The 12,820-nt window shown below is 48.8% G+C and overlaps 1 protein-coding gene across 1 annotated transcript in view; it reads left to right on the top strand.

The window, feature by feature from the left end:
- The window catches only part of SCUBE2 (signal peptide, CUB domain and EGF like domain containing 2), a 76,063-nt gene that overhangs the window by 8,075 nt on the left and 55,168 nt on the right, over window positions 1-12,820 (top strand). Inside the window, exons 2-4 of the mRNA XM_018571147.1 lie at window positions 3,789-3,911; window positions 4,910-5,035; window positions 9,318-9,452. Of these exons, the coding sequence (XP_018426649.1) occupies window positions 3,789-3,911; window positions 4,910-5,035; window positions 9,318-9,452 (384 nt within the window). The remainder of the gene's footprint in view (window positions 1-3,788; window positions 3,912-4,909; window positions 5,036-9,317; window positions 9,453-12,820) is intronic.

Raw genomic sequence — 12,820 nt, 5'->3', positions numbered from 1 at the left:
CACATTGGCTGTCTCTCTCCCAGGCAGCGAATGACATCTCACATGCACATTGGCTGTCTCTCTCCCAGGCAGCGAATGACATCTCACATGCACATTGGCTGTCTCTCTCCCAGGCAGCGAATGACATCTCACATGCACATTGGCTGTCTCTCTCCCAGGCAGCGAATGACATCTCACATGCACATTGGCTGTCTCTCTCCCAGGCAGCGAATGACATCTCACATACACATTGGCTGTCTCTCTCCCAGGTAGCGAGTGACATAGGAAATACTTTGCGGCTACAGAGGGGTTAAAATAAGTTGGAGGTTTTGGGTTGCGGATCCAATAGAAGTGTTCTGATTACTTGTCCATACTTTAAAAAGTGAGTATCTAGCCCCAGTGTCTCCATACATATAAAGTGGACCTGTCCCCAACTGGGCATGTCGGCCTCTTGTGACAGTAGGAGAACCCAGATATCTGTATAAAGTGGACCTGTCACCAACTGGGTATGTCAACCAAATTGCTGACAGTAGTGAAGATAAAAACTGAAGGAATAAGAGAAACACTCAATGAAATAGTAAGTAAATAGACTCATACACACATGGCCTGCACATACAATGTACATAGACTCATACACACATGACCTGCACATACAATGTACATAGACTCATACACACATGACCTGCACATACAATGTACATAGACTCATACACACATGATCTGCAAGTAGATTAGGGCCTGCAGTAACTCTGACGTGTAAACACACTCACGCTCACTCACGGAGGTTTGCAGCTGACGCTAAGGCATGTTGAATTCTCTAAACCCGGTTCTCATGCCCCGGAGTTGGCACTTAAGGTCTTGTTCCCACCATAGCACATGCGTTTAACCCATCGCTTTCCACCGCCGGGCGCCCTTGCAATGTATTGTGCTGCAGAGTGTTTTTAATATGCACCGCAGAGCTGCTTCAACTTCCCTCCTTCCAGCGCATGCTGCGACGCAATTGGAAACGCTGCGATTAAATGCGACCTGTCCTGTTTGGTACTTTGCCTGACTTTGCGTTGTGACCACGTTGAGCTCTGCAGCCCAGCGCTAGTGAATGAGCCCTCAGGACATGTTCACACCAAATGCAGACCGGATCTGCAGGAGCTTCTGCACACGCAGTGCACTGTTTTTTGCCGGGCCATTTTTTGTGTGTGCCTAAAATGGGCTTTCAGTGCGTTCCAGGGAGTTTTGCATGCGTTTTAGTGCGTTCCAGAGCAGAAAAAAATAGGGCGTGCTGCAGTTTTTCCACATGCTCTGGAACTGGTGTGAACTAGAACCCAAAATACCATTTGGAATACATCGGACGCAGTTTTGATCCGTTCTGTAACTGCTCTGCATCTGCTCCGCGCTTGGTGTGAACGAGCCCCCTCAGCGTTCAGAAACGGAGACGTTTCCCAAAACATCCGAGGTCCCCATTTCCCGATGCTCTCCCTTGACGTTTGGTGATTGTACGCGGTCGGCGAGATCCCCTCTCGCGCCGTAGCAGCCATTCGATTTGGTTTCTGCCAGCGGTGGGTACAGTCCACCTTTCAGGTACTTGTTGCGCGGGGGCTCGCGTTTTCTTTCGGGCGCTGTGACGGTCGGCTGTGCACGACTCCGCCGCATATCATTTTTTTTCCCCCTGACATTTCTCTGTGAAAGGAGAACAAGCGTTTCCTCTCTAATCCCCACAAAGGATCCTGTATTCCGTCCTCGCCGCGCAGAATTCCAACAAACACTCCACACATCTCCGACCGGCCAAGTTCAACTTTCCGGAGAAGTTTTCCCCGCAGACACGTTATTTACTGGGTGCCGTCACGGCAGAGTTTCTGGAGGCCGCCATTTTTTTTCTCTCGACTGTGGCAGGACGATTGGGTGGAGGGACGCTTTAAAGTGTATCTAAAACCAGATGTTTTTTGCTTAGTTTTGGATGGAGTTGGGAAGGGGCGGAACTGCAGTTCATCACCAGCCATGTGGTTAGCGCTTCTGCCTTGCAGCACTGGGGGTCCATGGTTTGAATCCCGGTCAGGACACCGTTTGCCTGGAGTTTGCATGTTCTCACTGTGCTGGTGTGGGTCTCCTCAGGGTACTCCTGTTTCCTCCCACATGCCAAAGACATGCCGGAAGGTTGATTGTCTCCGGTCTAAATTGTTCCTGTATGTATGTGAGATAGGGACCTTAGATTGTAAGCTCCTTGGGGCAGGGACTGGTGTGAATGACCAATATATGTAGCCCTATATAAATGCCTGTAAGAACTAAAATGTGACTTCATGTATTAAAGGAGAAGTATGGGGTCAGTGTTTTCCCCATAGTTCTCCTTAGGGTCACGGGAGGACACAAACTAGCGTCCTCCCGTCACCCTAGGCTCAGTATATAGGGAGCTACAGCTCGCGGTATACTGAGACGCCGCAGCCGGGACGGCCCCCGACATTACTGTCTGGATCCGCCCAGCTGCGTGAGTGACAGCTGGCTCTGCCTATCCAGAGGCAGAGCCAGCTGTACCCGCCCCCTCCCCCGTCCGTTCCGCCTGGCCGCCATTTTTTTTCTCTCGACTGTGGCAGGACGATTGGGTGGAGGGACGCTTTAAAGTGTATCTAAAACCAGATGTTTTTTGCTTAGTTTTGGATGGAGTTGGGAAGGGGCGGAACTGCAGTTCATCACCAGCCATGTGGTTAGCGCTTCTGCCTTGCAGCACTGGGGGTCCATGGTTTGAATCCCGGTCAGGACACCGTTTGCCTGGAGTTTGCATGTTCTCACTGTGCTGGTGTGGGTCTCCTCAGGGTACTCCTGTTTCCTCCCACATGCCAAAGACATGCCGGAAGGTTGATTGTCTCCGGTCTAAATTGTTCCTGTATGTATGTGAGATAGGGACCTTAGATTGTAAGCTCCTTGGGGCAGGGACTGGTGTGAATGACCAATATATGTAGCCCTATATAAATGCCTGTAAGAACTAAAATGTGACTTCATGTATTAAAGGAGAAGTATGGGGTCAGTGTTTTCCCCATAGTTCTCCTTAGGGTCACGGGAGGACACAAACTAGCGTCCTCCCGTCACCCTAGGCTCAGTATATAGGGAGCTACAGCTCGCGGTATACTGAGACGCCGCAGCCGGGACGGCCCCCGACATTACTGTCTGGATCCGCCCAGCTGCGTGAGTGACAGCTGGCTCTGCCTATCCAGAGGCAGAGCCAGCTGTACCCGCCCCCTCCCCCGTCCGTTCCGCCAGTCAGCGCTGGATGATTGGACAGGGGAGGGGGGAATCCAGTTACTCCCCTGTCACGGCTGTCTGCAGGGATAGATCGAGAAGTGAGCGAGCGCCGTTATGTGTTCGCTCACTTTCCGATCTACTGAGCCGACCTGTGACAGTCTCATTGTCACAGGTCAGCTCAGATTAAAGTTCATAGTTCTCCTTTAACTTGGATGGAGCAAAGACGAGTCGGAAGCTCTCTCAGGTTTTTATTGTTCAAGATGTAAAAAACACAACAGGGACGCCAGACCACATGGTGAAAGCAGCTTTAACGATTCATCATATGATCACCTAGAACACCAAACGCGTTTCGAGGGCTCAAAACACCCCCCGCCCCTTCATCAGGGCTACAAAATAAATACAAAGAAAAAATAAAATATATATATAATGTATAAATGTATACTGCTTAAATATATTGTATATAAATATGTGTATGTAAAAAGGCAAGAGGCAAAAACAGTCAGAATGCCTGCGGGTGACGCCCCCCATAGTCTCCGTCGTTGGGCTCTTCTGAAATATTATATAATGTTTTGTATTCGCAGCTGTCGATGAGTGCGCGCTGGGATTGGACAATTGCCACATCGACGCCATATGCCAAGACACACCCACTTCATATAAGTGTATATGCAAAGCCGCATTTAAAGGGGATGGCACAACATGTGAAGGTGAGGCGTGTTTAAGGTTTCCTGACATGCTCATTGAGACAACAGCATGCATGTGAACGAATAGGCTGCATTCTCAGTGATGTCACCGGTCTCTGGTGAAGGGATAGGCTGCACTCTCAGTGATGTCACCGGTCTCTAGTGAAGGGATAGGCTGCACTCTCAGTGATGTCACCGGTCTCCAGTGAAGGGATAGGCTGCGCTCTCAGTGATGTCACCGGTCTCCAGTGAAGGGATAGGCTGCGCTCTCAGTGATGTCATTGGTCTCTAGTGAAGGGATAGGCTGCACTCTCAGTGATGTCACCGGTCTCTAGTGAAGGGATAGGCTGCACTCTCAGTGATGTCACCGGTCTCTAGTGAATGGATAGGCTGCGCTCTCAGTGATGTCACCGCTCTCTAGTGATTGGATAGGCTGCATTCTCAGTGATGTCACCGCTCTCTAGTGATTGGATAGGCTGCATTCCCAGTGATGTCACCGCTCTCTAGTGATTGGATAGGCTGCATTCCCAGTGATGTCACCGCTCTCTAGTGATTGGATAGGCTGCATTCCCAGTGATGTCACCGCTCTCTAGTGATTGGATAGGCTGCATTTTAAGCTTTGGAATGTTCTCTTTATATTTTCTTATTCCAGTTACGATGATCTTCAGTCTAATTAAAAAGCCAGATGCTGATTTTAAAACCGTGACATTTTTGTATTGTAATTGTATAAACTAATTACTGTAACATTATAAAAGTTTGAGTGTGTAGGAGAAGCGCAATATATGAATCAGTCATTGCAGGATTAACCCTTTGTGGTGACTCAGGGACCGGCTCATTAATCAGTGTCTGGCCCCCTGACAGAAGCCACTCTGCAGACACTTCAGAATGGAGTGCAACAAAAACAGGACATTTGCAAGACAATGAGTGGGATCGGAGGGGGACGAGTGTTTTCTCTGGTGTCAGTGAGCTGTGAAGGCCGCCATAAATCCATCACACTAACTGCTGCTGCCTTTATCCCGCAGACATTGATGAATGTGATAATGAGTACAATGGTGACTGTGTTCACGAGTGCACCAACATCCCCGGGAACTACCGATGTACGTGCTACGACGGCTTCCAGCTGGCCAATGACGGACATAACTGTGGCGGTAAGTTGGGGTTTTTGATTTTTTTTTTTTATTGTTTTGACTTATGAACAGAAAGATACATTGTATCAGATGGATAGTTCCCTCGAGTGAGACATGTTCTATTTGTTACAAGTTATTCGCTCGGTCTTCTCTCATGCTGCACCTTTACTTTCTTACCCTCTCCACCCTCTGCCACAATGTCCACCAATACTGAGCTCTTCCAGGACTCCCTAAAATACCTCTTAAGCTGAATTACACACAAGCTTTGCATATCACTCAGAGGTTCCAGCAGTAAGATTTCCCCCAGTAGTTTGTGTCTCTGCCCCTCCCACAATGGTGAGATTTCCTCCAGTAGTTTGTGTCTCTGCTCCTCCCACAATGGTGAGATTTGCTCCAGTAGTTTGTGTCTCTGCCCCTCCCACAATGGGAGATTATCGTACGATAATCGTGCAGTGTATGGGCACCTCCCACAATGGTGAGATTTCCCCCAGTAGTTTGTGTCTCTGCCCCTCCCACAATGGTGAGATTTCCTCCAGTAGTTTGTGTCTCTGCTCCTCCCACAATGGTGAGATTTGCTCCAGTAGTTTGTGTCTCTGCCCCTCCCACAATGGGAGATTATCGTACGATAATCTTGCGGTGTATGGGCACCTCCCACAATGGTGAGATTTCCCCCAGTAGTTTGTGTCTCTGCCCCTCCCACAATGGTGAGATTTCCTCCAGTAGTTTGTGTCTCTGCCCCTCCCACAATGGTGAGATTTCCTCCAGTAGTTTGTGTCTCTGCACCTCCCACAATGGTGAGATTTCCCCCAGTAGTTTGTGTCTCTGCCCCTCCCACAATGGTGAGATTTCCCCCAGTAGTTTGTGTCTCTGCCCCTCCCCCAATGGTGAGATTTCCCCCCAGTAGTTTGTGTCTCTGCTCCTCCCACAATGGTGAGATTTGCTCCAGTAGTTTGTGTCTCGGCCCCTCCCACAATGGTGAGATTTCCCCCCAGTAGTTTGTGTCTCTGCCCCTCCCACAATGGTGAGATTTCCTTGCAGTACCTTTCGGGTGAGGTTACCCAATCAGTTGGCTTTGTAATGGCCTCAGTAGGTAGGTGGACCTGGACGTTCTGGTGGGAAGTTCTGGGGGGAGATCTGGTGGCAAATTCTAGTGGGGAGATCTGTTAGGAAGTTCTGGTGGGAAGTTCTGATAGCAAGGTCTGGTGGGGGGATCTGGTGGGAAGTTCTGGTGGGGAGATCTGGTGGGAAGTTCTGGTGGGAAGTTCTGGTGGGAAGTCCTGGTGGGGGCATCTGGTGGGAAGTCCTGGTGGGGGCATCTGGTGGGAAGTCCTGGTGGGGGCATCTGGTGGGAAGTCCTGGTGGGGGGATCTGGTGGGAAGTCCTGGTGGGGGGATCTGGTGGGAAGTCCTGGTGGGGGGATCTGGTGGGAAGTTCTGGTGGGGGGATCTGGTGGGAAGTTCTGGTGTGGGGATCTGGTGGGAAGTTCTGGTGGGAAGTCCTGGTGTGGGGATCTGGTGGGAAGTTCTGGTGGGAAGTCCTGGTGTGGGGATCTGGTGGGAAGTTCTGGTGGGGGGATCTGGTGGGAAGTCCTGGTGGGGGCATCTGGTGGGAAGTTCTGGTGGGAAGTCCTGGTGTGGGGATCTGGTGGGAAGTTCTGGTGGGGGGATCTGGTGGGAAGTCCTGGTGGGGGCATCTGGTGGGAAGTTCTGGTGGGAAGTCCTGGTGTGGGGATCTGGTGGGAAGTTCTGGTGGGGGGATCTGGTGGGAAGTTCTGGTGGGAGATCTCATTTCTCAGGTTCCTGAGGGATATAATTATGAGATTCATCTTGGCAGAAACCTCTCAGAACTGAACGATTTGGTTAGATTTGGCTTTTGAGGTCTGTGAGGACAAATGGCAGTCAGGAGTTGAGCGGCGATCCTCAGTGCAGGGACACTATAAAGTTTGATGAGGTCAGTCCTCTTTGAAGATGCAAATCAATGGCTTTTATGAGGGTGAGTTGTTGTCACACATTGTCACCCGGCCATTCAGAGGAGACACAGCCGGGCTATTTACTCTGCTAAATGAGGAGGTTAATAAGTGTGACTGCAGAGCAATAAAGCACTAGAGACCCTCTATAGAGGGGGAAGCCAACCCCTTCCGACTGGTATATGCCTCTCTGGGGGCAGTTAACCCCCGTGCTACTGGTCTATGCCTCTGGGACAGTTAACCCCTTTGCTACTGGTACATAGTACTTGACCATTTAACACCAGTACACAGAACTGTATTACATTCCATCTTCTTCTATATGCGTTGTTAACCCTTCCCTGTTAGAATGTATTATTACATCATGGAGTAATGTAACCCTTTCAATGCCTGTACATTTCTTATAGGGATGATACCCTCCCTTCCCCCACATGCTTATTCCCTTTACACTGTATTAGGAGGCATACATAACCTTTTATTTGCCATTATATATCATTTACACAGATACATTGTATTAGAAGGAGCAATTACAATTTCAGCGGCTGATGTATTGCACAGTGTGGAGTAATGGACCCATTCATACTGTAATTTAACCCTTTCTTGGCAACACATTGCCTTAAATGCGTAACCCACCCGAGCCCTGCGGATACGTTGTCATTTTAGCGCTATATAGAACTCATCGTATTTTGCTGTATTCTGGTGGCCTAATAACCCTTTTCCTTGCCAGCGTTGTGCGTTAGAAGAGACTTTTGCTCCGTCGCTGTCAGTGCAGAACACGTGTAGTTAACTCCTTCACTGCCGTTACATCGTTTTTAGGAAGGCTAATTAATCACCGACAGCGACGGAGCAAAAGTCTCTTCTAACGCACAACGCTGGCAAGGAAAAGGGTTATTAGGCCACCAGAATACAGCAAAATACGATGAGTTCTATATAGCGCTAAAATGACAACGTATCCGCAGGGCTCGGGTGGGTTACGCATTTAAGGCAATGTGTTGCCAAGAAAGGGTTAAATTACAGTATGAATGGGTCCATTACTCCACACTGTGCAATACATCAGCCGCTGAAATTGTAATTGCTCCTTCTAATACAATGTATCTGTGTAAATGATATATAATGGCAAATAAAAGGTTATGTATGCCTCCTAATACAGTGTAAAGGGAATAAGCATGTGGGGGAAGGGAGGGTATCATCCCTATAATAAATGTACAGGCATTGAAAGGGTTACATTACTCCATCACTGCTTACATGGTGTTAAAAGGGGGACTGATCACTCAGGGAATATATAGTGGCATTAAAGGGAAATACTTCACCCTTTAAGGTGGCCATACACTCTACAACCATCGCAAGACTTTAGTCTTGCGATGGTTGTAAAGGGATTAAAAAAACGTACGATCTGCCTATCTTGGACAGGCAGATCGCACTCTCGATCATCGCAAGCCCGCCCTCCTGAGGGGCGGGCTTCCGATGACCGCAATGCTGAACGGGCAGTGTGCGCGTGCGCACACCGGCCCGTTCAGCATTTATCTTCCGAGCACCGTTCTAACCAGCCGAGAATCGTACGATTCCCGGCTGGTTTTCGAACATGCTGGTTCGACAGAAGACGTGCGACCGTACAGTAGAAACGGTCGCACGTCTCCGTTCACACTGCTCGATTATCGTACGAAAGCCCGATCGCATACGATTATCGTACGATAATCGTGCAGTGTATGGGCACCTTTAGATTGTCTTTTATTAAAGGGATCATTAACCCCATCCTGGCAGGCAACTTATATATCTGGAGAATGAGCTTTATTGCTAGTGTGTACATTGTGTTATAGGCAAGGAATTGACAATGCATTGTGTTGTAAAGAGTAATTAACCCCTTCACTTTCCGGTACTTTGTAGTTTTAGGGGCAATTACTCCTTTACTGCTTACACATTGTGTTACAGGGTGCAATTAACCCTTTCATTGTCAGCACTATATTATGGGGTCTTTTACTGTACATGAGCTAAAATATCAGTCAATAAACCTCGTCCAATGCAGGACTTATCATTACCAAAGCTTGTGGACTGGAAAAACTGAGCCATTCCCATACGTCTCTGTACAGAGGAGCTTACACTCTAATGTCCCCCCACAGTCACATCAGTCTCTGTATAGAGGAGCTTACACTCTAATGTCCCCCCCACAGTCACATCAGTCTCTGTACAGAGGAGCTTACACTCTAATGTCCCCTCCCCCACAGTCACATCAGTCTCTGTACAGAGGAGCTTACACTCTAATGTCCCCTCCCCCACAGTCACATCAGTCTCTGTACAGGAGGAGCTTACACTCTAATGGTCCATCTCTCTTTTCTTTTCTAGATGTAAACGAGTGCCTGTCCAACAATGGGGGGTGTCAGCAGACGTGTGTGAACACTTTGGGAAGCTACGAATGCCGCTGCAAAGATGGCTTCTTCCTCAGCGACAACCAGCACACGTGTATTCATCGCTCTGAAGGTGAGAGGGGAAGGGCACCGCACAAGTAAACGTCTAGATGCTAAACCTGGGAGGGCAATACTTTTTTCTCCAAAAAATTGTTTGCAGGCTTTTATTGCTGTGTGCCTCCATTGGCGAGATTCACCTTTCCAATTTGTTCTGGTGACTATTGTCTCTGGGACTGAGAGTGAGGAAAGATCCTACATTTTTACTTGCCATCAGACCAGGAATAGAGGGGACACCTCTTCCGGTGACAACGTTCTAGGAGTGGATTTTCCTGACTTTGGTGAGATTTCCTCTCACTTCCTGTAGTTTCCACGAGACAGGAAGTGAGAAATCTCCTCCAAAAGTGCTTTTAATCCTTCTCTACATCATACAAAATGACGAGAGTACATTTCGGCTCTCAGCTGCAGTTTGAGTTTTGCTGAGATGAAGCCCTCCTGTTCCTTCCCCTCTTCTCCGGGACAAACTCCATTCCTGTGGCGTTAGAAATCTGACTTGCCTCTCGTCCTTTCTTTCGGATATTTGGTGCGGACATTTGTCTGGAAATGCATTGAGCCGTCTCCTTTCATTGTGCCGGTAAATAAGGTGTCGTTGAATGCGTTCCCTCATCCATTCGCCTTTCACCAATCGCTTGTTTTATGCGTGTTCAGTGAACTTTATTGCGCTACCTGCTAGAGAGAGGGGGCCCCCTTCCCCGCAAGCTTGAGTGCGTCCAAAGAAATCTAAATTCACGCACACCTTCTCTTTTCATGCCGCACCGCCGTTCTTTTAGGCTCGTTAAGTGATTAGGCCCCTCCGCCGCACCACAACAGAGGCCCCCGAGCTGACAAAGCCGTGTTGTTTTTAGGGCACGCTCACATTTGTGAAGACTCCCCCTTGTGTTTTTTATTTTAAGATTCCAGAAACATTAACATCTGTTCTCCACTAAAATGACATCAGATGTCGGCGGCATAACCAAAATATCGCCGCGTTAACCAATCAGAGGAGGGAAAGACATGGATGGCCAACACATTACATATACAGTGCGTTGGTTGGGTCCGCTGTCTTATAGGCTAGGGCAGGGGTAGCCAAACTCCGGCCCTCTAGCTGTGGTGGAACTACAAATCCCACGTGGCATTGCAAGATTCTCACAGACATGACTCCCGGAGAGAGATGCATCATGGGACTTGTAGTTTCACCACAGCTGGAGGGCCGGAGTTTGGCTACCCCTGGGCTGGGGGAAGGGCAATGTACGGTAAGGACAGTGAGTGACCCCCAAGTGTATTTAAAGGCACAAAACGTTCCGGGTTAAAACCCTACGTTGTGTTCATAGTCGCGTTTTACTATCTTTTTTTTGGTCGACTTGCAGTTTTGTAATATCTGTTTGCATCATCTGGACCCCCATCGACCACCAATCTGCAAATAGCGAACATCATGTAAAAAGAGATGACTTACCCATCAGTCAAGTGTGAAAGAGTATCTAAACACAAGAATAAAATACATTGCAGATTACCAGTCTACAGATGAGGTGGCTGTATTAGTTTTCCTTTTTCCCCCTTTATTTTCTCCTGGTGATCCTGCCAGTAACAGACCTCCTGTCCTAGGGTGACAACGCTCACTGACTGTACCCTATGTGTGGGAGGAGAAGCGTGGTGTCTCTAGGAAAGGACTATTTAGCACTCCCGTCTGATCTCTATGAGGAAGTGAGAGATGTTCCATAGTCCACAGAGTATGCTGCCAGACACTTCCGACATATCCACCTTACCAACCACTCAGTGTCTGCCTCCCCTCTCTGCCAATCTCTCCGCTGGCTTCTGATCATGCAAGGAATAGAATTCAAAATATTACCCATTTACAAAGCCATTCACAACTCTCCCTGAGCTACATCACTAACCTTGTCTCTAAATATCACCCAAACCATCCTCACCCGTCTTCACCCCTCTTCCCAAGACATCCTGCTCTCTAGCCTCCTCATCGATCACCTCCCATGCAGAGGCGTCCCGAGGCTGGGTGACACCCGGAGCGGTAACTGAGTGTCACCCCGCCGGGACGTCATCGCGCACGTGCAGCAGTATTCTGATACCTGCCGGCGGCCATCTTGGTGATGGATGCCGGCAGAGAGAGGAGGGGACAGTCACCCGGCGGGATAAGGTATGCTGCCGGGTCCCCTCCTCTCTCTTCTAATACTGTCGGGCGTTCGGTCCATGAGCGAGCGCCCGACTTTTCAGAGGGGGGTGACACCAAAATGACTGTCAGTCATTTTGGTGTCACCCCTCCAATGGTGAAAAGAAATAGACACCGGCACTCCAATAGTAAATCGATTACGTCTATTTTATTGACGTACATCAAAAGCAAAATAACACACTTAGTGCGACGTTTCGGGGACACACAGGAACCCCTTCATCAGTCAAAACAAGGGGTACCCCTCCAATGGTGTCACCCGGGTGCGGGCCGCACCCCCCGCACCCCTCTTGTGCACGCCACTGCTCCCATGCTACTCATTCTCTGGAACTCTCTACCCCAACCTATCCAGATATCTCCTACTCATCACTTCAGGGAAGTCCCACAACTCTTCTCCCCACAGCTATCACCTTTTGTATCATTTGTCCCTCCCTTTAGATTGTATGCTCTCAGGATCAGGGCCGTCCTAACCATCTTTCATTGGATTGTATTTGTACTGTCTCCGTTTATGTTGTCACGTGCTGTGCAAACTGTTGGCGCTATATAAATCCTGTATTATAATAATAATAATGGAAACAATGTAACCATCACCATAGAATATACTCTGTTACTGCCACTATCAGACACCCCGCAATGACATAACTTTTACAGAGCTACTTCGGATGATGTATTTACAGCACAATAACAGAGGCTTGGTTGCTTTGTCCAGCTTGTTACGCAGCCTTTGTGACATCTATGTCCAGCATTTACTGCCAAGTTACTACAGCTTTGACTGCCTGATGCAGTGATTACTATACAGCGGTTGTGGTTTTGTCTGCTCCCTGCCGCATTACTAATATGGAACCAAGATTACCGACCATCGCATAGTTACATAGTATTTGAGGTTGAATAAAGACACCGCTCCATCAAGTTCAACCTGTCGCTTGTATGTATGTGATTCTGCATGTGTACGCGTGTGTATGAGTTCATGTGTGATCTTTTTTTTTAACTACCTTCCGTCCATGGCCGTTTGTGAACGGCCGGACGGACGTCTGCTAGGAGCGGGAGGGCGTCTTAAGACATCCTGCCCCTCCCCCCTCTCGTGTGCGGCACTCAGCGCGCACACGAGAGGGAAAACTGTGAGCATGTAAACTGCCAGCGATGGCTGTTTACATACAAGCGATCAGGCGTCTCTAGAGACGCCCGATCGCTTGCAGGAGCTGCGGGTGTGCGGCCTCCCCACCCCC

This window comes from Nanorana parkeri, unplaced genomic scaffold, assembly GCF_000935625.1.
Source record: "Nanorana parkeri isolate BGI_ZX_2015 unplaced genomic scaffold, ASM93562v1 scaffold1687, whole genome shotgun sequence".
Lineage (NCBI taxonomy): Eukaryota > Metazoa > Chordata > Amphibia > Anura > Dicroglossidae > Nanorana > Nanorana parkeri.
This window is presented reverse-complemented; position numbering and strand designations above follow the sequence as displayed.